Here is a 27,077-nt window from a genome sequence, read left to right as displayed (position 1 = left end):
CTTACTGTATTCCTTGCCTAGGACCTGACCATGCCGTTGCTTGTTGTCGGTTTTGTGCTAGATTTAACCAACACACTATTAAGCGTCAGTACGATTTTGCCTTTCATTACTTTGGCCGCAGATTCGATTATACAATGCCGGTGGAACAGCTGACGACCAGAGTTTATAAACAAACACAAGGATAAAGACAAGGACAGACATCAGAGGTCCAGAACCGATCGATGAGGCTTCCTCTAAGCTAGTCGTCCGTTCACCAGTTCTCAGTGAGGCGCTTTCTGACACCCACTACCTCAGAGCCACAGGCTGCTTCCGACTCCCACGTGGAGCTGACTGGGCCTCTGGAAACTCCAAGGTATTGGATCCTTGGAAACTATTCCTTCAGATGGGTCCAGAGCCGCTGTGCAGGCATCGGCTTCTGAGGGTGTTTTCAGACCTACACAGTTGTATGTAAAGCCATCTTCAGCTTCAAAGCCAAGACTAAAGCAGCTCTAAAGACCAAGAAACAAGTACAGCATTCTCCAGGACAGACTTCCATGCCTAAAAACAGATGCTCAAAATGGCCGAAGACCTTATTACTTTGATCAGGGGTTCCCATCCCCCTCCTGATAAGAGGCCTAGGCAAGACAGAATATGAATCTTCAGATCGGGTTTCCATTTCCTCTGATTCTTCCTCTGATCAGGAATACTCTCTTCCTCCCTATGAGGATTCTGATGCTGAAGAATTTATTCCTTCAGCTTCTCCTCCTGAGGATTACTCTTTTAGGGAAACCCTGCATACTATGAGGGAGCACTTTCATTGGGAGAGCCAGGATTATTCAGAATCCAAGAAAAGGCTCAGAAGTTTTCTTTTACTTCCTCAGCACAGGCCCCTTGCTATTCCCCCTGTTCTGGACATTGTAGATGATGCTTTTTCAGAGTCCGGCCTATTTCCAGACTCTATACCCCCTGCACCTGTTAAGCTAGACAGGTACTACAGGGTTCCAGACTCGCATAAATTTATATATAAAAACCCTGCTGCTTACCCAGAAACTATATTTCAGGGATCAAAGGAGGGGTCAAGGCTTCCACTGCAAAAAACCCTGTTCCCTCTGATAGGGATTCTAGAGCACTGGACAGATGGGGGAAAAAAGTTTACACTTATGCTACCTTGGCTGTAAGGGCTTTAAATTGTCAGTTTCATATGCTTGAATATCAGCAATACTTAATGTCACTGTTAAAACAGAAAATGTTGACAAATTCTGAATGTGCTGAAAACAAGGAAATGCAGGATTTATTGCATGCAGCTGAACAGGTGGCAAAACATACTTTGCAATGCGGTTTTGATTCTTTGGAGGCCTCTTTTAGGGCCGCTGTAACAGATTCTGTGATTAGGAGGCATGCTTGGTTAAAGGAACAGAATCTGCCTGATCATTTTAAAGCAAAATTACTGCATTTATTGCATGCAGCTGAACAGGTGGGAATGTGGTTTTGATTCTTTGGAGGCCTCTTGTAGGGCCGCTGTAACGGGTTCTGTGATTAGGAGGCATGCTTGGTTAAAGGAACAGAATCTGCCTGATCATTTTAAAGCAAAATTATTAGATGCTCCAGTACAGCATGATACTTTGTTTGGTGTTAAGGCAGAAGAGGTGTTGAAGAAAATGGAGGATAAAGCGAAATCTGTGCAGACAGTTAAGGATTTCTTACAGGTACAAATTGGTCCTTTCCAGTGTCAGCCCACAAAGAGGCAAATACTGGCGCCCTAGAGGCAGATCCCAGCCCCAAGGCTCATACAGGCCTAAACAGTGGGGTGCTTCTACCTCCAAAAGCGGAGAAGACAAATCTCAACCTTATAGGAAACGGTCCCAATGACTTTCCTCTACCAGTACCAAGCGCTTATCTTTTGGATGCTCCCTTAGGGGGAAAACTAGCACTTTTTTCACAAAACTGGCACATGATCACCCAGGACAAATGGGTCTTGAATATAGTGTCTCAGGGTTACAGGTTCCACTTTCACACCCTGCAAAAGGCATGCCAGGCCTGCCACACAATCAATGGGCAGAGGCACAAAAGCAAGTTTCATCCCTCATGGACATGAGGGCCATTCAGCGAGTACCACTACAGGAGCAGGGACAAGGATTTTACTCACGACTTTTCTTGGTTCCCAGAAAGGACAAAGCCTGGAGACCAATACTGAGCCTGTCTATTCTAAACACTTTTCCAAAATTCAAAATGTTGACTCTGCAGCAGCTTCTGCCCATGCTGGGCAAGAAGGCTTGGCTTGTAACCTTGGACCTAAAAGAGGCACACCTGCAATCAGACAATCTTGCAGAAGATACCCCAGATTCATAGCTGGCTGAATGCACTACCAATTCTCTGCACTGCCCTTTGGCTTATCTACTGCGCCCAGGGTCTTCACAAAATGCCTGGCATCAGTAATTGCTTTTTGCAGACAGAGGAATTCAGATATATCCCTACTTGGATGACTGCCTTATTCAAGCAGAGAACAAGGACATTCTACTAAAGCATCTGGCGTTTGTAAAAAGATTGCTAATTTGCCTGGGGTACACAGTAAACGAAAAGAAATCAAAACTAGTACCCTCTCAAGAGATAATATTCCTGGGTGTAAGCTTAAATACAACTGCCCAGATGGCTTATCTCACGCCAGACAAACAAAGACAACTGACTTCTTACTTTGAAATGTTGGCAACAAAAACCCAGTTATCTGCAAGAAAAATTCTGCAGGCTTTGGGCTTCATGGCATCCTGCGTTCTGTTAATTCTATATGCAAGACTGCATATGAGGAAACTACAGTGGTATCTAAAAAGTGTTTGGACTCAACATTGTCACAGCCTGAAAAAACTAATTACCCTCATTCCCCTGCCTGTAACAGGAGTTTCGATGGTGGGCACAGGCCTGTCACCGCAACAAGGGACAGCCTTTCACTTTACTCACTGCCAGGCAGACAATAACAGATGCATCAGATTATGCCTGGGGGGCCCACATGGCAGGAAAATGTATTCGGGGCACATGGCCCACAAGCCAAATGCATCTTCATATCAATCTAAAAGAAATGCTGGCTGTCCAGAATGCCCGGAAAGCTTTCAAGGATCTGCTTCATCCAGGACAACTGCTAATAAAGACTGACAGTACTACAGTCATGTGGTACATAAACAAGCAGGGAGTCCCACATTCCTACTCCCTCTGCAGACAAGCCATGATTTTGTGGAACACAGCATTGACATATCAAGTACACCTACAAGCACAATTCCTGCCTGGAAAGACAAATACTCTTGCAGACTAACTAAGCAGAAACTTCATGGATCCTCAGGAGTGGAAACTAGATCCACAAATCTTCAGCATAACAAGGAAATGGGGGATGCCCAGACATAGATCTATTTGCCTCCCCTCACAACTGCCAACTACAGAGATTTTGTACAAGGACTTATCACAAGCTAGCATGGAAAGTGGATGCTCTATCATTCAGCTGGAAAAACCTTACAGTATATGCCTTTCCTCCGCTACCTCTCCTCCCCAAGGTACTCCTAAAGGTCAGACAAGAGAAGCCAAAAATTATCCTGATTGCCTCAGACTGACCACGCCAGCACTGGTACCCAATCCTAAAGAGCTCGTCTCAAGGCCCAGCCTGGACATTACCTCAAATTCCTCATTTACTGACCCAACAAAACAATCAAATACTGCACAGCCAACTCAGAACCCTAAATCTGGCTGCATGGCAGATAATGTAACCATTCAGAACACACCTCTCTCCAAATCAGTTATTGATGTTATTCTGGAGGCCAGGAGGCTCAGCACCAGAAAATCATATGCAGGAAAGTGGAAGAGATTCTGTGCTTGGAACCAGGCACAAGGAATTGACATGCTTGTACCAAATATTCCTCAGATTTTTACAATACCGAACTGAGATGCTGGACAAAGGCCTATCCTTTTAATCGATTAAGATCCATGCCTCTGCCATTTCAGCTCATTACAATACAGACCCACCTATTTTTTCACATCCACTACTAAGGCAGTACATCAGAGGGGCCAAAAACATAAGACCCCCAAGAAGAGCACCAATACCTGCATGGGACCTCAACTTTGTCTTGGAAAAACTCACGCTGCCTCCTTTTGAGCCAGCCAATACAGCTGAGATAAAATTCTTATGGTAAACAGCTCTGCTCTTAGCAATTACTTCAGCAAGAAGAGTCTCAGAGTTACAGGCTCTAATGGCAGTTGAACCTTACATAATTTTCCATCCTGACAGGGTTTCTTGGAGGACAAACCCAACATTTATGCCTAAGGTAATGTCCAGTGTGGCTCTTAATCGAACAATTCACTTGCCTACCTTTTATCCAAACCCACAGAATAAAGAGGAGAGACTACTACATTCTTTGGACATACACAGACAGCTACGCTTCTACTTGGACAAAACTAAAGCTTTCAGAAAGTCTGAGCAACTCTTAGTGGCATATGCTGCAGGATCTCAAGGAAAAGCCATCTCAAAGCAGACTTTTTCCAAATGGATAGCCCACTGCATTCGTTTCTGCTATTCTCAACATGACAAATCAGTGCCTAAGGGCATCAGGCCACACTCAACTAGAGCAGCAGCTACTTCAGCAGCCTTCCTCAGAGGAGTACCAACCAAGGACATTTTGGAGGCTGCAACTTGGACTTCAGTGCACACTTTTACAAAGCACTACCACTTACCTCTTTACTCTAAATCCAGAGCAGGCTTCGCCACTGCAGTTCTGCAGGGCCTCATAGCATCTCCTAATTCTGTTTAGGCCCAGCCACCCAACCTCAGCTTTGGGATTCAACCCAAGTAATGACTGCAACAGTGAAACACGATGAACATAGTACAGTTGTGTACCTACCATAAATGTAGATGTTCGAGTGTATTCACCGTTGCAATCCAGGTTACCCTCCCACCATCCCCCTTTCTTTGCTGGGACTTATCTGTACTTCTCTATTCTATACAACCTATGTGGTGTATTTGCTTATAGATAAAGATTGTTTTATTTTAGTGCATGCTCTTTTATTGGCATAATTTCTTAGCCTACCCTTCGGGGAGCACCTGACATCTGGGGCAAGAAAAACTGAAGAAAATGGCGTTGGCTGCATCTTTTATACCTCTGGAGCACTGATGTCAGGGAAGAGGTGACAGCAACAGACGCCGGACCAAGACTTTGGAATTCAGGCCGACTGCGGGTAGCCTGCCAGCAGGGTAACCCAAGTGTAATGACTGCAACAGTGAATACACTCTAACATCTACATTTATGATAGGTACACAACTGTACTGTCTTTCTAACTCCAGAGAGAGTCCAAAACTTACGACTTATTTGTTCGTGATCCTTCATTCTCCTCTTCCTCCAGTTAAGGTGGTTTTAAGAGCCCTAGGTTCCATGGAAGCCACCATTACTCTTCTTCATATGTGGGTTCTGCAGTGGACACTAGTAGTCCAGTGGTCTTATTGGATCTGCCATTGACTCATCCTATTCACATAAGCAACACGTGCAGGAAGTCCCTCCTCTGGTGGATACGGTCCCGGAACTAGTCGAGGGACGTACATTTATTGCAGCCCCTCCCAAAGACATAGTGACCACGGATGCCTCCCATCTCTGGGGTGGGGGGCATTGCTCGGGCAGGCCAGTCCAAGGCATGTCCCTGAATGAGACTAAATTGCATATCCATGTTCTAGAGATGAGGGCGGTCTTATTAGCGTTCCTTGCCCTTTGTGCCTTTCTTCCTCTGGGAACGATTGCAGTTCAGACAGACAATATGTCAGTGGTCTGGTACATCAACAAGCAGGGAGGAACCAGATCTTACCCTCTTTGTCGTAAGGCCTTGAGAGTGTGGGAATGGGTGATCTCCACCAGCCATTTTCTGGTACAACGCACATTCCAGGTCGATCCAACGTACTGGCAGAAAAACAAAGCAGGACTATTCCAATGTCTTTTGAGTGGTCTCTGAATCCTTCTGTAGCGGAACAGATCTTCCTCGAATGGGGTCAGCCTTGCTGCAATCTCTTTGCATCTCCTTCCAATGCGAAGTGCAGCGAGTTCTTCGCTCTGATCCCCCCACAGGGGGAATCCCCAGGGATGCTCTGGTCCATGCTTGGCCTCTTGGTCTTTATGCTTATCCCCCTTTACCTCTCATGACAAAATTTCTCCAGAAGGCTGTCCAGTTGGGGGCAGAGTCATCGTCATTGCCCCATTCTGGCCTCTCCAAATTTGTTTCTCTGTTTTTGGTCTCCTCTGGTAGTTCCTCCTTGAATCTTGGATCCGATACCGGATCTCATTTTGCACCCCTCAAGGGTCCCTCATTCAGACCTAGGCAGCCTGAAGCTCACTGCTTGGCTGCTCCAGTTCCCTTGATTGCTAGGACTCCCGATCTGTCTTCCCCGGTCAAGACTATTCTGGTGGCAGCTCATAAATCATCTGTCAGAAAAATATACCATAGCAAATAGAAATGTTTTTCTATCTGGGCTTCTCAGAGGGATTTGGACCTTTTCACAGCTCCTATTTCAGCAGCCTTTGAGTTCTTGGCATTCATTTTTTAAGCAGGGTGCCAGCTCATCTCCAGTGAAAGTTCAGCTGGTGGCCATTTCCAATTTCCATGTTGGTGAGAACATGGCTTCTTTAGCTTCCTCCAGACTTTGCAAAACTTTTATTAATGGTACCTTTCTTTTAAGACCCCCCCCCCAGTTAAAGATCCTTCCCCTTCCTTGAGACCTTACCCTAGTTTTGCAAGCTTTGGTTGCTCCGCCCTTTGAGCCTGCTGCTTCTGTGGACTTGAAATTTTTATCCTGGAAGCAGCTTTTCTAGTGGCTATTACCTCGGCTAGGAGAGTGTCAGAACTCCAGGCATTATCTGTCAAACCTCCATATATGATTTTCCATAAAGACAGGGTTTCACTTCGTGCTAATCCCTCTTTTCTGCCTATGAAACAAATATCAGTCAATCAATCAGTTTCTGTCTTTCTAAATTTTCAGAACAGGGGTGGATATAAATTGCATTTGTTAGATGTGCATAGACTACTACGTTTCTACTTGCACAGGACTAAAGCCCATCGTAAGTCTGACCAGTTGTTTGTGTCCTTTGCTACTCCCTTTCTGGACAAACCAGTTTCTAAGGTAACTATTGCCAGATGGATTTCCCTTTGCATCCTTCAGGTTTACAAAGATAAAGGTTTTGTCCCTTCCGGGTAGGATAAATTCCCATTCTACCAGGTCCATGGCTACGTTGGCTGCCTTTTGGTCTGGAGTGTCTTTGGATGATATTTGTTCGGCGGCTACTTGGTCCTCATCTCACACCTTCATTTCTCATTATAAATTGGATATGGTTTCCAGAGGGAGAGCATCCTTTGGCTCCCCGGTGCTTCAAGATATCCTTCCATGAGGGCCACCCATGGTTTTGGTAGCTGGGGACTCTATCCCACAGGTTGATGATCAAATGAAGTCTACTACTTCAGATAAAGAAGTTATGTACTCACCATAACATTCTGAGTAGTTAGACTTCATTTTTGACATCAGCCGTCCCTCCCTCCTTCCCCCTGGCCTTCTCTTGTTGTTTTCTGCATTGGTAGACAGGAGAGAGCACCTTCGCGGTTCTCCTGGTTTTCTTTGTTTCTGAAGATTTTTGGATCTGGTTCATATCAGGGGTATAGCAAACTCGATCTGAGGGAAGGAAGGAGATGGAGGGGTATTATGGGCAAGGGGAGGAGCTTGGAGGTCAGATCAGATGCTGGTGAAACTGCCATCTTGGATCCAGTCCAGATCCGACAACCCACAGGTTGATGAGAAATGAAGTCTTAACTACTCAGGTGGAACATTATGGTGAGTACATAACTTCTTTTTTTATCAAAACTCAAGGCTACACCTAACCTCGAGACCACAGCTACTAATGCAGAATTGTTCGGAGAGTCTTTGTGCAAATGTGTGAATGCCTGCATAGAAGCTGCTGTATCAAAGGGAAATAAACCCAAAAACAAACCCCATCGGTAGCATCTTACCTAAACAGAGTATACAAGAAAAAAAGAAATCTCGTGTCTAAAATCAAGAACAGCTCCCTTAAAGGACCACTACGGGCAAATGATGAAGAAAACATATATTTTTTATCTTGCCATGATTTACTACACCTCCCAAAGCTGCCTGCAGCAAAATAAGTACTCATTCCTAATTTTATTTTGTTTTTACTCTTTTCTGCCCTCATGGGGGCAGACATCAGGATTCCTTTGGAAAGCTAAATCTGTCCCATAATGCACAGACTGGGAACAAATAGCTCTACCATTTGTTGTCCGACTAGACTTCCATTCACTTAGAATGGAACACCTGAAAAAAACTGCGAAGTTTGTGAGTCTGCAGCTCGTGTCATTGACTGGTATGCGCTGAGTTTTACAAATGTTGTTCCTAATGATGTACTACACATTCTCTGAAAGAAACTTGCAAAAGTGTCAACATATTACGGAGATAAAAAAGACTTTTCACAAGGAGCAGTTTTGCAAGTTTCAGTTCCTGGCCAAGTTACTCCTCCCATCTCCCCTCCTTCAGTGGGCTACAGTCTCACATTTCCAGCTTTACTAGATTCAACTATTTTGTCAGCTTTGCATGACAATAGACATAAAAAAAAATCACAGCCTGGTGTGCTACTAAATCTGTTCCCTTGTATGTCTCTGTCTCTTCACTTCTGAATAGCATTTCCCAGGAATAAAATAAAATAAAAAAGCAAACACATCAGTCCAGAGTTTAGGCCAGTCTAAACATTTAAAATGTGCACAGTAAAATTTTCAACTTATAATGCATTTTGGCTGCTGACATGGTTATCTTTACATAGTTATTCTCTTGTAGTATAACTTGAACGTATGGTATTTAATGATAAATTTTACAACAGTTCTCAGTTTCTTAACAATGACTTCCCAAGCCTTTGATGTGACCTAGTACTTTTTCTTACTATTGCATTATCTAGTTTCTTAGTTGTATACCTGTAGCATGTCTCTCATCCTCTCAGCAACAGACTCCTGGAGAAAACTTCCAAAGCAGATACTTGTATTGAAAGAGTAGCAGCAACTGTAGCAGTGATACCACACTCCAAAACAATGCACTCAAACATAGTACTGATAAACACAGGGGAATGTATATGTCTGAATCACAGTGATGAAATTGCTAGGGACTTCACTGAGCACAATTTTACTCAATCTCTCCATTTCATAATCACATTCGCACCACACTTACAAAGGCGCACCTCCACCTTCCACAAACACAGCTACCCACACCCATACAACATACCAGTCAAATTTAAGGCTTTTCCCATCTCTCTGCAAAACACTGCTGTAATGGCTTTGGCAAACAAATGAAAATGATTGATGGGTGTTGGTTCAAGACTCCCATCCATATCTCTCAACAGTACAGATTTTTGCAGAAAGTCCAGATTTTTTGTCTGTTTTTCATAAAATTGCAGTTTTCTGTCAAATCACTGGCAAATCATTGAACACTGAAGTCAGAAAGTTGACAGACCTTTGATTTTCAGACTTCATATCCCTAAGAAAATTCACTCTAATGCAAAATCTGTTTATCAACTTTCTAAGTTTGTAAGTGTAATATTTATAAATTGTCCCATTTTGGGCCTTTGTCCCCTATTATTTATGGCCTTGTCCAGATTTCTTCTATAATGTTGAGAGTTATGCTGCCCATCCCTTCCTACTGGAGCCAGTCCACTGCACTTGCACAAGTGTCCCCCTCAGCAGGGCAGCAAGCAGGTATCGGTGCAGATTTGCTTTATAGTTCTTTTACACCACACACACACACACACACACACACACAGTAAATCTTGTTGTCCATGTTATTTCTTCTATTCCTTGGTTTCGTTTCACTTACTTGTAATGTTACTTTTACTCAGTTTTTCTCCTGCCTCCCATATCTACCCTAATTATTACTTCTAACAAATACTTTTTCTCACTCTTTCTTCTCTTCCCCTCCTCCTCCTTATCCACTATTTGAACTTTTCCACTCTGAAATTTGCTTTATGGCTAAATAATGAACTGTCACCCTTATAATGTTAGCACATTTCAATGCTACATAATATTGTATTTAGTATAATAATAGGTTCATAGGTAGTTCTAAGCTATCGGCCTAAGGGCCTAAGTAAGCCTAGCCAACAAGTTTCCCTGGCTTATGCTACCCAAGAAAGTTATTTTCCTGTGCCACTGTCAAGCAGAACCAGAGTAGTGATTCCCAGGGTATGTTTTCCTATCTCCCATCCACTCAAAGATTTTTCTTAAAGTGCTAATGAGGAACTTTGCTTGACATAGATTGGTAGCTTGTTTCAGAGTATGGGAAGTCTCTGGGACAGGAATATATCTCTCCAGCATGTCCTGTTTATTGTGGTGACCAGGTTTAGGTCCCTAGAGCGTGTAGCTCAGAGGGATTGGGATTTCTTTAGGTGTAGCATGTCCAACAGCTCTGGGTTTGACATAGCTTTATATGTTGGGCAGAAATCACCTCAGAGTAGGCGATATGCTAAGGAGTAAAGCTGGAATTTTTTTAGATGGTCAGTGTAGGGCATCTGTTTGAAGCCAGTAATCCTCTTTGTGAGGTACTTCTGCAGCCTTTCCAGCTGCTGCAAATGTCTTGTGAGGTACATTCCAAAAGGGGCGTTGTACTCTATAATGGGTCTAAGTGTCAAGTAAAGGGGAACAATGACCTCTTCTCCACCCCCCCCCCGGATGAGAACCCTTTTGTGATGAGGTGTGCCACGTAGAAGGACTTCCTGACTACTGTAGCGATGTGATTATCAAAGGAGAGACTACTGTCCACCTGGGTCCCAAGGTCTCATCACGCATTCGGTGTTAAGTAGACTACCACCTATGTGGTAGCTCGGCTCCACTTCATATCATCGAAATTTCATTTAATCGAAATTCAAATCATCGAGACCAAATCGTTGAAAACTCATCTCGTCGAAAATTCATATCATCGGTTCAAATCATTGAAAACTATAAAGCACAGAAATAACATCCCAGACACTGTTTACTACGTTGCAGGGCAAGGCCCTGCAACCCCATGTGGGCTCACCCCACACCTCCGCATAATACACCAACTCCAAGATCGCACTACAGTGGGGTTTTCCCCCACTGTAGTGTGACCTTGGAGTTGGTATATTTAATTACGGGGGGTGTGGGGGGCTCCCACATGGGGGGTGCAGGGGGGCTTGCCCCCTGCATAAACATAGTAAAAACTTTGTGGAATGTTATTTCTAGTTGCTTTATAGTTTTCAATGATTTGAGATTCGATGATATGAATTTTCGACGAGATGAGTTTTCGACGATTTGGTCTCGATGATTTGAATTTCGATGAAATGAAATTTCGATGATATGAAGTGGAACCGGTAGCTCACGGGTACAGAGTTTTTACCAAAGGGGATGACCGTGCACTTTTTGGCATCGAGCTTGAGGCCATGGCTCTAACACCAGGCATCTGTCTCAGTGAGGCCCTTCTGTAGGATGTCCACATCATTTGGGGAATCGACTATGGCTTCTAGTTTGCAGTCATCTGCAAACTTCGTTAGCTAGAGGCCTTCTGTGTTAGCTTGTACTTCAGAGAAGTAGATACCAAACAGGAGAGGTCCCAGGACTGAACCCTGTGGTACTCCACTTGTCACTGGTTTGATGTCAGATTTGGAGTCTGCAACTTTTACAGTGTGGGTTCTGTCAGTGAGTCAGTTGGAAACTCATCTTGTGACATAGGGATTTATACCTAGTTTAGTGAGTTTAGCTATAATTCCAGAATGGGGGATGGTGTAAAAAGCCTTGGCGAGGTCAAGATAGGCTGTGTGAACCACCTTAGCCTCATCAACTGCCTCAGAGAAGTCGATTAGGTTCAGAATGCATGATCTGCCTTCCACAAACCCGAACTGGGTGGGGTCCAGAGTTTGGAGGTTACCAATGTCTTTGTTTATGAGTTCCATGATGATGCGTTCCATAGCCTTGCAGACCAAGCTCATCAGGCTAATAGGACGATACTTCCCGGGATCAGTGGTGGCTCTCCCTTTGTGGAGTGGGATAACTGTTGCTATGCACCATTCAAGTGGGCACAAAGCCTGATGTGAGGCTATGATTGAACTTGGTGCTTAGGTGGGGAGCCAGTTCGTTCTGAAGTTTGTGTAAAATGCAGCCTGGGATGTTGTCCAGTCCCAAGGAAGCTGTGTTTTTGGCTTTAGAGAGGGCAGCTTTTACCTGTGTAGTTGTGATTACAGGGACTCTGCATTCTTCCTGTATAGATATGGGCCCTTTAGGGTGTGAGAGGGTGGTAAAGTTAGCACTGAACCTATCTGCCAGAATTTTGGCAATATCAGTTGGTTCTGTAATTTTCATGCTGTTTGGCTGTAACTCAGAGCAGATCTGGGTGTTGCCATTGAGATTCTTGACATATCTATAGAATGCTTTGTGGTTGTCCTTAGAATCAGTGGCGATTTTTTATTTTCATAGTTAGCTTTGGAGGCTCTTATAAGGGATCTCAGCATCTTACTGAGGCTGACCAGGGGGCTCCACCACTCATGGGATTTTACTCTCTTTTGCAACAGTTTCTTCCTTCTGTTGTACAGTTTGTTTATGGCAGGGGACCACCAGATTGGCTTCCTTATTTTGGAGGATAGCTTCTTGGTTCTGTTTGGGATAGCACGATCCATGCACTCATGTAAGTGCTTACAGAGTGCATTTGTGTAGGATTCAGCAGTCATAACTGTATTGGCCATCTGCATGGGTGTCATGAAGTTTGCCACTTCTGTCTTAAGAAGCATGAAGTTGGCTATGGAGAAATTTTTTACTGTGTTTTCTTAATGTGGGGTGGGGGCGGGATGTGGATATCTAGGGTGATTAGCTTATGGTCGGATCTGACCAACAAGGAGTTGACTTCCGGTGTGGAACACCAGTCACTCATGTTGGTAATGACTAGGTCTAGGATATTGTTGCCCTTGGTGGGGGTGTGGATAAGTTGATCCAGGGCACTGGAATTTAGGAATTCCAGAAAGCATTGAGCGAAGGAGTTGGTACATGATTAGTTTTCCCAGTTAATGGTAGGGTAGTTGAAATCGCCCATTATCAGGGTGTTTGAACCCTAATATTTTCCAGTATATCGAGAAAAGAGGAGTGGGAATGCTGGGGCATGATGGGGGATCTGTAGCAAGCTACAATTTGGATTGCAGTTTTGCCCAGAGTTAGTTGCACTTGGATAACCTTGGATACATTATGCTGAGCAACTAGCCTGGAGGTGTGGATATCCTTAATGAATATGGGCACACCTCCGCCTTTGTTCCGGTCCAGGTTACGTGGCTGAAAAGTGTGGTATGAGTTATAGCCTGGTAGTGCAGGGGTGCTCTTTGGAGCCTTGAACCAGGTCTCCGTCACTGCACAGGTATCAATGTTCTCTATTTTAAGGAGTGCCTTGAGTGAATGCATTTTGAGATTTAGACTTCTAGCATTTACCCTCCGTATTTGCTTGCCTGTTCCTGTTACATTTGAAACTTGTCTAAAAAAGGCACTATAGGGGAGGCAAGAGCCTTAGCCAGTATCTGGAATCCCATGGGCGACAGGTGTAGGCCATCTCTGGCAAAGCATCATGGTCTGTCGACCATGTCATCCCAGGCAGACAGATACTGGATCCGCTTAGAATGACACCAGAAGCTTAGCCAATTGTTGAAGTCAATCATTTTGTCCTTGTACTGCGGTATCATTCTGGGCGATGGCAGAATGCTACTCAGGGCATACCTCCATGGGCTACAAGATCGGAGAGCTCTTCCATGTCTCTCTTCATGTAGACCAGGGAGGCATGTCTCAGGTCATTCACACCAACATGGACAATGACGGAGTCATATTTGTACTTGTTGTGGAGTGACCTGAGTGCATGGGTTATGTGGCATATCCTGGCACCCGACAGGCAGCTGACAGTAACCTTCTCCTTGTTTAGCCTGGTGAGTGGGACATCAGTGTGCCTGATAAGTGAGTGGGACTTCCTTCTGTATTTTTTTTCTTAACTTTTGGATTTTTCTTGGTATATTGATTGATTTTTTGAATATTTTATTTTTTATTTATTTTCCATTTGTTTACCAGGTTAGTCCGACTGGACACAAGATGACCGTTTTCAGCGGATACCGGGGGAGAAAAGCTCCAGATACATAGTAAACAATTATAAAAAATAAATTATACAAACATAGCTATTTTGTACAAAGAGCATAGAAAATATAAAAGAGTAAAATCAGAATTTTACAATTGATGCAGCATACCCAGTGGTTAGAATATTGAGAAACAATTAAACAAGATAATATACAACAAATATACAACTGCATGAACATAAATTCAAAAAGAAGTTTCCATAGACAAACAGGGTCATAAACTAGAAAGCATAACTATATTGATATGATTTATATTACATTTATCTTGTTTTAATGATGGTATGTGTGTATTATTGTACATGTCATATGTGCACAAATATTTGTATTAATCTATGTATTAACAGTATATTGACAAAGTACTGGGTCACATCAGAGGCTTGGGAGGTCATTGTTAAGAAACTGAGAACTGTTGTAAAGCTTGGCATTGAATACCATAAGTTCAGGTTATGAAGTTCAGGTTATGCTATAAGAGAATAACTATGTAAAGATAACCATGTAAGCAGCCAGAACGCATTATAAACTGAATGTTTTTACTGTGCACATTAAGAAATGGATAGATTGGCCCAAACTCTGGACTGATGTGTGTGCTTTTTTTTTTATTTCTGGGGAAATGCTATTCAGAAGTGAAGAGACATATAAGGGAACAGTTTTAGTGGCACACCAGGCTGTGATTTTTTTGATGTCTATTGTAATGCAAAGTTGACTAAATAGCTGAATCTATTAAAGCTGGAAATGTGAGACTGTAGCCCACTGAAGGAGGGGAGATGGGAGGAGTAACTTGGCCAGGAATTGAAACTTGGAAAATTGCTCCTTGTGAAAAGTCTTTTTTATCTCAGTAATTTGTTGACACTTTTGCAAGTTTCTTTCAGAGAATGTGTAGTACATCAATAGGAACAACATTTGTAAAACTCAGCACATACCAGTCAATGACACATGAGCTGCAGACTCCCAAACTTGGCATTTTTTTCAGGTGGTCCATTCTAAGTGAATGGAAGTTTAGTCTGACAACAAGTGGTAGGGCTATTTATTCTCACAGTCTGTGCATTGAGACAGATTTAGCTTTCCAAAGGAATCACAATGTCTGCTACCATGAGGACAGACGAGAGTAAAAAAAAATAAAATTAGGAAAGAGCACTTATTTTGCTGCAGGCAGCTTTAGGAAGTACAGTAAATCATGGCAAGATAAAAAATATATGTTTTTTCATTGTTTGCCCGTAGTGGTCCTTTAAAGGCAAGTGCTCTCTTATACAACTATACAAGACACTAACCGGTCTAATCCGCCAAGGGCCAACTATGAGGTCAGGATAGCCTCACAGGCTAAGGATAATCACAAGGCCTTCTTCAGCCATGTCTAGAACATTAAAGGCAATAGACAGCAGTGTGGTGAAAAGGTGGTAAATGGTACTACTTTTGCTGATCAGAGTGATGCAACAAATCCACTGGCTGATAAATGTATCTTTATCCTCAACCCCCCCCCCCCCCAGTGCCACCAGGTAAAATCCCCTTCAGCATACTTTCCCAGACTATTAGCAGGGACCAGGAGCTTGCAGCTCAGTAAAATCAAGAACACTGCCCCCATGGGTCCTGTCAGCATCCTCAGTTGCTTCCTGACCGGTATTAAAACATGACCTATCTGGACCACTTGAACTCTTCAACTACAGCCTTGAAACAGGCTGTGTTCCAAGTGAATAAAAAATTACGACAGACATTTCCCTCCACAAGGGTGGGCCGTCAACCAACCGAGGGAAATTCAGACCCTTCAGTCTGACAAGCCTAATATGCAAACCATGGAAATGATGATAAACAAGGACATTGACAATCTGCAAGCACTGGACCCATTCTAGGTTGGCTTTAAGGGAAGGTCCTGCCTACTTAACCTGGTTATCTTTTTAAGAGGGTCACCAAGGCAATGGACGAGGATAAAACAGTGCATACTGCTTATCTCAACCTGGCCAAGTCACAAGCTCTGAGGATAGGCATTAAGAATTAATCCTTACATAACGTGTTGGATTGCTGGCTGGCTCACAGACGGGGCCCAAGAAGTCAGGTTCGGTAAGACCACCTCCACCAAGTGACCAGTCACCAGTTGAGTACTCCAGGGCTTCATGCTGGGCCCACCCCTTTTTGGCATCTACTTCTCGGAAGTAGAGACTAACGTTCAAGGCCTCTGGCTCACCAAGTTCACAGATGACTACATTTTGAAGCTTTTGCAGATTCTCTCAGACACCAACCTCTTGCAAGAGGGTTTATCACCGACAAATGACCGGTGTCAAAGCCATGGCCTAAAACTCGGTACTAAAAAAATGCATTATAATATCCTTTGGGAGACCCTAGTTAATTACTCCATCCCTAAAAGTCAACCCAGTAGTAAAGGAGCTGGCCTTTGACCAATAGGTAGCTAAGATAAGAAAATCATTATATGTTGCCCATTTTATAGGTAAGGGTATGGCATGCAGGTCCAAGGAAGTTTATAGTACCACTCTACTTGCCCCTTGTCAGACCTATTATTGAATTCAGTGCCCACTTTGGCATGTCTCTAACCAGACACTTGCAACAGTTGGAAGGCCCACAAAATTTTCTCACCAGGAGAATTCAGGGCATAAATGCCCTTTCCTACTCTGATCGTCTAAAGGCTCTGTCACTGTATTTAGTCTCCTACAGACTGCTGAGAGGGGTCTCTGCCTGGCTTCCAGAGACCCAGCCCTGATGGATCTGTTGCATGTGCACAAACTAAACCATACCAGAAATGCTAGATCCAGGGATCTGAACTTTGCTTATGACCAACAAAATGTACTGGAAGGACAGACATGTCTTAAAGGATCCTCACACTATGGAATAGCCTCCCTGTCCATGCAAAACCAAGGTCATCTATGACCATATTAAAATGAAACCTTGACAACTGGATGGGAAATTTACCTCTGATCTGTCACCTATGTTCTTTATGGACAGAGGTCATTAATAGAAGTTTTATCCTAGCTAACACCCCCTTACAAAATCCTTAATTACCTCCCTAGTAACATGCCCCTCCATGTATTGATGCCCATGATACTTGGTGACCAAAATGGTTTAGGGTGCACAGGTTAGGCTTTTAAGGGCCCTGATGATTATTACTGTAGCAACAGCCTATGAATCTATAAAGCATAGCTGCTTAATTATATTTTCTCTAACGCTAAGACATAAGTTTTGCAGTTAAAAAATCTTTGAGTGATATGTTGTCATTCATAGGTGCATTTCAGCATCTAATGAGTTAAATGTTGTAATGCACATCTATCACTTGCATCCCTTACTTGTTTTGAAATATTTGTATTAAAAAGGTCATGTTGGTTCACTTTTTTTTTCCTCACCTCTCAGCTGACCATCAGCAGACCCTGGTGCAGTTCCTCAATCACCGGTTCTCCCTTCCCCTCCTGTCCTCCCTGAATGTACTCCTGTTAAGGGTTGAGGCAGGCGAGGAGATAAATTGTCTTGGGTCTTGGATCTGTGACATAGTGCTGTCAGGGAAAGATTTTCTTCCCTTCCAGTGCATTCTGCAGTAGTGCTACACTGGTGGTGTGTGCAGTGGGTGGACTGTGCTGAACTTCTATCCTTGGTGGATTTTTTGGTTTCTGTGCTGAACTTCTCCCACTTCCGCAAGGGACTGATTTCAGCAGGATGCCCCATTGATCCTCAGGAAGCATTTTACAATCCTTGCCCTGGCTTCCAACAGGGAAATCAAAATGCATTGTATGCCCTGTGCATGTGTCCCTTTCTCTTCTCTCCCAGGACAGGCATGTCCATTATTTTTTGCAAAAGACAGAGATCCCAAAGCCACTAATGGAACCCTGGCTGCCTGTGTCCTAGTTATGGCTTTATCTCTGTATACCGCAGAGCTGGCTTCCAGATAAACTTAGTGCATCCCATGAGTGACCACATAGTGATTAATGTAGGATGTTGTCTCTGGTCATGCATGATGATGACCCCATTAAAGTTTATGGACGAACCTCCTGCTTTACCTGGGTTAATGTCACAAATGTTAAAGTTTACTTTTTTATCCTCTCTGGTCCATCACATTGTTAAAAATATTACTTTGCCAGGACTGTAACAAAAATCATCTGTACACTGATGGGGCAGAAATGCTGGTTGGCACTTTATATACCACATGCCTTGATGTCACGTTTTTGCAAGGCACTTGAAATGTATGAGATCTGAGTAACTTATGTTTGCTTTCAATATTTTAGCTTTTTGCTGTATTCAAAAAGTCATTCGTTATAGTTTTTAATCTTAGCTCTTACACCAATGAAAAATTCTTCCATATAAATGACTCATGAAAGAATCTCGTACATGTACTCTTAGTTTCCAGTTTATCATATTTCCTTATGTAAATGTCTTTATTTTTCATTTCTATACTATTTTAGAAAATTGAGTTAGCTAGCTGTGTTATCTGCATTTTTTTGCATTGTAATTTTTCTTATTTTAGCAAAATTTAAATAAAACAAATCCGAAGTAATAAAAGAAAAGAAAAATGCGTGAATGGTCCGCCTTTGCTCAGTAAACCTCTTTATAGCGTGCAGCCTGTGCCCATATGTTCTGTTGCATCCCATACTGCCCTTCTTGTTAGACACATTACCCTCTTGATTTGGTTGTTTCTAACAACATGCAAACAGTTGCTAGTAAAAGCAATACTTCTAAATATATGTAATACACCTTGTGAAGTGCCTCCTATATACCTTTAAAAATCATCAAACCTATAGGCCACTTTCTGTTTCTACTTTTTTGCCTTCCTGTTCCTGTGGCATTTTTTACTTAATGTTTTTAATTTTTCTTGCATTCCTATGGACCTCTGGAATTGCCTAACTGCTGCAGTATGTATTTCTACTTTCTTTGCTTGCTCTTTTTATATGCATTAATAGCCTGTATGCCATGAGCTGCCCCAACAAAGTAGACCACCTTGTCTTCTGCCCTTATTCTTTCCTTACTTTAGTACCGTTGTCCACAGAGGGAATGTCCTGATTTTTCAATTTATTTCCGGCGGCACCCACAAATGATATGGGACATAGCAAGCTGACACCTTGGCTTTTGATGCTAGGCTTCTGAAACATTCCTAGCCCAGACAAAAAAAGAATTGACCTGATGTTATCCATTCGCCGTTAAGTGCTGTGCTGTCCTGTCATTGTTAGTGAATGTAACGAGTGCTGTAAGATAAAACCATCTTCATTTAATTTTCCCCATTAACCATTTCCTCTTAAATGAATATTGTGTGCATCATTCCTGGATTGTATTTTATAAAACATGCAATACTGTTCTCCTTTCAGTGGGAATTTTAAACTTTTATTTTTTCAGGAAGACACTAAAAATGCTTAACTTCTGTGTTAGAAAAGTGATCATGTGTATGAAGAGGAGAGCTGTCTTAGAGGTACTATTTAATGATGTAGACTAAAGATCTTTGCATGTTATCTTTACCATTTCATGGCTCTAATGTTCCTGTGCATTGTAGTGCCTTCTTTACTTATGATGATTTCTTCTTTCAGGCAGCTGATGAGACATCCCTCACAAACCTAGCAGAAACCTTAAAGGCTGCAGGTGTTGATCATAAATTGTGGATTGAACAACCAGAGAACATTCCAACATGCCTGGCTCTAAAACCTTACCCAAAGGAGTTGGTGCAAAAACATTTCAAGAAGTTTAAGTTGCTGAAATGAAAAAAAAGACAAAGATTATCTAGTCCATGTAACTATGGAGATATTTGAGAACTACAATGACCTTATTAAAATGGGACTCAAAAAGTACTTGAACTTGTCTTTGAATAAGATACATTATTGTCTGTGCACCATGAATTTTTGAGGCTCTGTATGTTTATAGATTACATCCGTATGATGTAGACTTCAACACTTGTCCCTGGCGCCTGCTCAAACAAATCCTTTAACACTACCATAAATGCAGCATCCCACAAATGCATGCTGCACCATAGTAGGCAGTCTATAGCAATATTGACTGTAAATTCAGCTATCTACATAAGCATTGCCTGATGTGGTAATGACATCCATTTCTCAAAATGCTGTGAACTGTATACTACCTGCATACAATGTGTGAGGACAAGACAGAATCGGACATGGAGCATGTAATGAAGCCTGAGTTTACATTAATGTCCTAGTGATAAGAGTGTCCCCTCTTGGTATGCAAGTGAATAAAATGTGGGTGGTATGTATCTGTCTCCACTTACACCGTTTGGTTTAAGTGTCATTATCAATGTGTTTTATATACTTATACCTCCTCGAGCAGTAGTGAGGAGCAGTCAGCCAAAAAACTATCTTCTGCTTAGGGCAAGAGGTATACCTTGCATTGTGGGTTAAATATTAAAAAAAAAAAAAAGTCAGATTTTCTTCACTGAAGTTTGTACCATGGTGTGGCCAGATCTTTGTCTTAAATAGATGAGACATATCTGGGCATATGCCTGTTTACAAAGGGGTATCTAGGCATATGCGTGTTTGCAGGGGTGATTCGGGAGTTTTTATCAGTCACTCCGTGCCTTTTAGATTGGAGTCTAACTTAATCGTAGTGCTGTACTGCAAACGCACACGCTCTGAAATACCATGTATATTCAGGTGCAAGTCGAGAAATTTATTCAAAATTTTTTTTTTTTTTTTTAAAAGGGGGATTTATTTATGCGTGAATAAGTTATACCATACTATTGGAACAAAGCAGTTATTAAAGCATATAGTATTAAATGAAAAACAATGTGATGGCTGCTGTGCCTTATGTTCACTTATTTGTATGCAGTTCACACTTGGCAAGGATCACTGTCACTGCTGTGTTTTAAACACTGTTTCTTGCAGTTGTAAGCTGTATATAATAAAGTGACACATTGGTAAGGCATGACCGTCATTAAAACAAAGTGTTTTGTAGGTTGTTTTAATTGCATGTTGTAAAAGTTATTGTAAAATACTATACGCAGTTGCAAGAAACAGTAGTGTTTTAACATAGTAGAGTAGCAATAGCAATTCACTCCTCTGTTAATTGTAGACAACTAAGTAGTGTCTGTAAGGCGTGATCATTATGTGTTTGTTTTAATAACAGTCCTGCTTAAACTGCAGTTAAATGAAGTTTTAGTAGAGCCTCTCACTAGCTCTAACCCGTAGACTTGTAAATGGAGTTGGTAAATTTTAATGGATTTTGGTCCCAGATTTGCCCCTCGACTTTCCAGTGCCATTGACCTGTACATGAGTATTATACAGTAAACATTTTCACTTGTTTTCTAATTTTGTCCTGCCCTCCCATACACAGTAAATCCGTTTCTAGCAGTCAAGGTTTTTGCCTTCGTACTGCTGTTGAGATGATTGTCGCAATTCACTTTATTCAAATGAAGGCCATGCCTCCCTTAACTTGTGTTGGATAGAAGCTTACTACAATGAGATATTGCTGGACCCTTGTCTAAATTCTTATTTTTGTAAATGTTGTGTAGACCCACTCGAATCTCGTCTCCCATAGAAGCTAACGAAGCAGTTTAATGTTTTTATTTTGATTTGCAAATAGAACATAATTGATGAAGACAATTTGGGAAAAGGACTCTGAAAAAAGATAACTGCAAAACTAGTTCCTGGAAAAAAAATCTGCTTTGGAACATCGTGGGGAAAAGCTGCTAAAAGTTTAAAAAAAAAGAGAGAGAAAGGGCGACCACATGCTAGCTGGATAATTTGGATAGTTTGAGCTTTATTTAGAACTGCACATTAGCAAATGGTATTTAATCTTTTTACATTTGATGGGTTACACCAAGAGTAAAACAAGCATGTATTTACTGTCTTGGTCTTTGCTAGCTGGCACGGAGACTAGCAAGTACTACACAAATCTGCTTAAAGCTAAATCACTGTTCAACCATTCTGCATAGGTTTACATGTGATTCTTATTATGCTTTGTGTTATGGAACATGTGACTGTATTTTCTGTATGTAAATAGGAACAAGGAAGAAGCCTCTTTTCATTGTTTAAATCCTTTCCACGATTCTTGTCATGTTAATGTAGCTTCCCTGTGAGTTACTGGAGAGTGATAAATGAAGAATTGTAGCTTGTATGTGTGTGCGCAGAAGTAAGCAGAAGGCATAGCAGGATCTGTGCACTGCAAGCACATAAGGAAGCCAATGGGATGGAACTTGAATACATAAAATGGAAAATCATGATGGCTGACTGGATGATGGCCTGCTTTGATTCCATCTCAATGTAGCAGGTACTGAATCAGCTGATGGTCAGCAGGTAGTGGGGATAAAAAGAATTTAAAAATATTTGGCTTACCATAATTTGCATTGCATGATTTAGCAAAGAGGCATTAAAAAAAAAAAAGTTACGTTTAAGTATGTTATGAATAGACAGCATGGCTGTGCTCTGTATCAAATATGGTATACAAAATTTGACCCAGGTTTGATAAACTTCTGAAGCAAGGAAATTAATTACAGTCAAACTGCACAGATAGAGATGGAGACTTAAGACACCAGCAGAAACCAATTTAAAGCAAATTTATTATAATGCATTCAGATCGTAGCCTGCTATAGGTCCCAACCATGTCTCGAGACTCTCACTCTACGTTCCTAAGCACGCTGGAAACTATTGGGGTCCAACCCAACACTCTCATACTAGGTGACTTCAACTACCCCTCCATCATCTGTGAAAACTACTCATGCACCAATACACTTGCCCAACACTTCCTGAAATTCATCAATTCCAGTGCCTTGGACCAGCTCATTCTTGCCCCCACAAGAGGAAGCAACATCTTTGAACTGGTTATTACTAACATGGGCAAATGTTGCTCTGCACCAATAGTCAATTCTTCCCTGGTTAGATCCGGCCACAAACGAATCACCACGGAACCCACCCCCACAAAGGTAACCACCATGAAAAATTTCTCCAAAGCTGACTTTGGGCTCCTACAAAGGGAGGTGGCTAACTTCACGGCACCCATGCATGACTGCCAAATCATACACCAATGCACTGTACGAGCATGTACATAAATGCATGGAACTAGCCATACCCAACAGAACCAAGACACTCTCCTCCAAAAAAAGGAACCCAATCTGGTCGTCTCCTGCCAGTAATAAACTCTACAATAGAAGGAAGAAACTGTTGCAGAAAAAGGTGAAGTCCCAAGACTGGAAAAACTCCCTTATTAGCCTCAACAAAAAGTTGAGATCCCTCATCAAAACCTCTAAAGTCAGCTATGAAGGCAGAATTGCGGCAGACACTAAACAGCCACAAAGCCTTCTATAGTTATGTCAGGAATTTCCATGGCAATACCCAGGTTTGCGCAGAGTTACTGCACAATTGTACCTCCTATACTGAGCAAACAGATATTGCCAACATATACTGGCCTACAAATTCAGTGCCAACTTTACCCCCCCCCCCCCAAGGACCAATCACAATACCGGAGGAATGCCAGGCACCCAGAATTACTGCAGTTCAGGTTAAAGCTGCATTGTCCAAGGCCAAGAATACAGCTACCATGGGATTTGACAATATCCCTAGATGTGTTCTACATAAACTACAAAGTGAACTGGCACCACATCTATGTGCCCTGCTCAATCACAGCCTCACCTCAGGCTTTGTCCCTACAGAATGGCGCACTGCTACAGTCATCCCTCTCCATAAAGTGGGAGTGACTACAGACCCTGGGAATTATCGCCCCATTAGCCTGATGAGTTTGATATGTAAGGCTATAGAGCGCATCATCATGGACCTAATTAACAAGAATATAGGGAATCTCCAAACTCTAGATTCCTTTCTGTTTGGTTTTGTGAAATGTAGATCATGCCTGATCAACCTGGATGACTTTTTTGAATCAGTCACCAGAGCTGTGGAAGACTGCAAAGCTGTTCATACAGCCTACCTCGATCTGGCCAAGGCCTTTGATACCATTCCCCACTCAGGAATTAATGATAAACTTGCCAAACTAGGCATCAACCCCTATATCACTAAGTGGGTTGCAAATTGGATCACAGATAGAACCCACAGTGTGAAAGTAGCGGACTCCAAGTCAGACTGCCGACCAGTCACGAGTGGGGTCCAACAGGGATTGGTCCTGGGTCCTCTCCTGTTTGGCATCTACTTCTCAGAAGTCCAGGCCAACACGGAGGGACTCTGGCTGACCAAGTTCACAGACGACTGCAAGCTAGGAGCCATTATTAACTCCACAAGTGATGTAGACATCCTACAGAAAGGCCACATTGAGACCAATGACTGGTGTCAACCATGGCCTTAAGCTTAATGCGAAAAAATGCGTTGTCATCCCCTTTGGGAAAAACTCAGTTCCCACTAATTACCATATCGATGGGAGCCCACACTGAAGGTGTTGTAAGATATCTGGGGATACAGGTTGACAGCAACTTCTCCTTCGACCACCACATTGCCACTGTGGTCAGAAAGTCCTATGTGGCACAGCTCATTACCAAGGGTTTTGCACCCAGGAAGAAAGAGGTCATCATCTCTACTCTTCCCTCATTAGGCCAATCATTGAGTATAATGCCCCATTTGGCATGTACCTCACTAGACACCTGCAACAGCTGGAAAGGCCACAAAAGTACCTCACGAAGAGGATCTTAGGCCTTAAACACATATCTTGCACGGACAAACTCAAAGAACTCCAGCTAATGTTCTTAGTCTTTCACTGTTGCAGTCATTATTTGGGTAATCTGCTTGCAGGTTGCCCTCAGTCGGCCTGATTAACAAAGTCTTGGGTCCTGCGTCGGTTGCTGTCCCTTCTTCCATGACGTCAGGGGGTATAAAACATGCAGCCAACGCCATTACATCAGTCTTTCTTGCCGTGCGGTGCCCGAAGCAGAAGCAGTTTGCAAGTGCCGGTCGGCAGACTCCTGAAATTTTCATTTTCGAGTTTCAGAACCGAAGTCTTCAACTTAAAGCCAAGTACTCCGTTGGGGAAACTTTTTCTTGCTCCTTTCCGATGTCAGTAAAAGTTAATAATTGCATTATTTGTGGAAAGCAAATACCTCAAAGATTTTCATTCGTACTGTATTCCTTGCCTAGGCCCTGACCACAACGTACATTGCTCTCGGTTTTGTGCTTTATTTAATCAGCGCACTATCAGTTGTCTGTATATTTTTGCCTCTAAATATTTCGGTTCTCTGTTTAATTATCCAGAAATGTTGTCTGTTAGCCATCCAACTACCGGGTTTCTTAAAAAACACAAAGATAAAGACAGAGGCAGGCCACCGAGGTCCAAAACTGCTGACGACGTTTCTCCTAAGCCAGTCGCCAGTACTCCAGTGAGGCGCTTTCGCAGCCCCTGATACCCACTACTTCTGATTCGCAGGCCTCTACTGAGACCCGTTCGGAGTCCGGTATGCCACGTGATACTTCAACTATGGAACCCGCGGATGTCTACCTTGGATGGGTCCGGAGCCACTGTACAGGCACTGGCTTCTGTGGGTGTATTAAAGCTTACGGACTTGCATATGAAATCAACGCCGCCATCATTACTAAGGCCTAAATCTTGATCCATGTCTAAAAAATGACGCCCAGACCACATGCTCAGGCCACTATGCCTAAAAAACAAATGATAAAAATAGCGGAAGGTCTAATAACTCTAATCAGGGATAGTCAACCCCCCCACCCCAAGAGGCCTAGGGCTGAGCTTGATTATGAATCTTCTGATTAGGATTCTGTTTCTTCTGATGACCTGGATTTGTCCTTGCCTACTTACGAGGATTCTGATGCAGAGGATTCTATTCCCTCTGCTTCCCCTCCTGAGGATTTTTCTTTTGGGAAACCTTACATACTTTAAGGGAGCATTTTCACTGAGAAAGCCAGGAATTTTCTGATTCAAAAAAGAGGCTTAGGGATTTCCTCCTACCTCAGCATAGGCCTTTGGCTATTCCTACTGTACTAGACATTGTTGATGATGTTTTCTTGGAATCCAGTTTGGCCCCTGATTCCCTGCCTCCTGCTCCTAGTAAACCTGACCGATACTACAGGGTTTCTGAGTCCCACAAGTTCCTTTTCAAAAATCCTATTGCAGATCCAGAGACTATTTCTCAGGGGCCCAAGGGCATTAAGGCTTTTACTGCTAAAAATCCTACCCCTTCTGATAGAGACTCCAGGGCGCTAGATAGATGGGGTAAAAAGGTTTATACTTCAGCAACCCTGGCAATCAAAGTTTTAAACTGCCAATTTCATATGTTAAAATATCAGCAACATGTCATTGGACTGCTTAAACAGAAAATGATGTTGATTCCTGACTGTGTGGAAAATAAAGATTTACAGGACTTATTGCATTCCGCTGAACAAGTTGGAAAACATACTTTGCAATGTGGTTTTGATTCTTTAGAGGCCTCTTGCAGGGCTGCTGTTACTGGGTCTGTGCTTAGAAGGCATGCTTGGCTTAAGGAGCAATCTTTGCCTGATCATGTTAAAGCTAAATTGTTGGATGCTCCTTTAAATCAGGGCCACCTGTTTGGCAACAAGGCTGAAGATGTTCTTAAAAAGATGGAAGATAAAGCTAAATCTATGCAAACTGTTAAAATATTTTTTTACAAGTGAAACCTCCTAGATTTAGTAGGCACTGGCCTACTAAGAATTGGTCCTTTCCAGCCCCCTCCAGGTCTTCTCAAGCCAAACCCAGACACAGCAAAAACCCCAGGTTTCAGTCCCAGGGGACTCTCAGAACTAAGCAGTGGGGGGCCTCCATTTCCAAATCTGGGAATAATAAGATACCCACCTATGGTAAACAGTCTCAATGACTTCCTTTTAAAATTTCCAAGCACATATCCACCCCTTTGGGAGGAAAGATTGCTCTTCATGCAAAGCACTGGGAACTCCTAACCCAGGTCAAATGGGTTTTAAATGTAGTGTCCCAGGGATACAGATTTAATTTCCACACATTGCCAACACCAGATGGGTGGCCGGACCTGCCCCCCAAATCAGTGGGCAGAGGCAAGGAGGTCTAGTACTAGAAAATCTTATGCTG

General features: G+C 42.6%; 1 protein-coding gene across 2 annotated transcripts in view; it reads left to right on the top strand.

The window, feature by feature from the left end:
• Positions 1-27,077, top strand: part of PTRHD1 (peptidyl-tRNA hydrolase domain containing 1) — a 98,391-nt gene that overhangs the window by 57,572 nt on the left and 13,742 nt on the right. Inside the window, exon 2 of one of the 2 annotated variants that reach the window (XM_044062392.1) lies at positions 19,646-19,903. The exons of the other annotated variant lie outside the window; for it this stretch is intronic. Within the exon in view, the coding sequence (XP_043918327.1) occupies positions 19,646-19,816 (171 nt within the window). The 3' untranslated portion in view covers positions 19,817-19,903. Of the gene's footprint in view, positions 1-19,645; positions 19,904-27,077 lie in introns of those variants that run through there. 2 annotated transcript variants of the gene reach the window in all.

This window comes from Protopterus annectens, chromosome 2.part1 (assembly GCF_019279795.1).
Source record: "Protopterus annectens isolate FY-2018-M chromosome 2.part1, PAN1.0, whole genome shotgun sequence".
Taxonomy (NCBI): domain Eukaryota; kingdom Metazoa; phylum Chordata; order Ceratodontiformes; family Protopteridae; genus Protopterus; species Protopterus annectens.
Note: the sequence above shows the minus strand (reverse complement) of the source record. Positions and strands in the feature narration are given on the sequence as shown.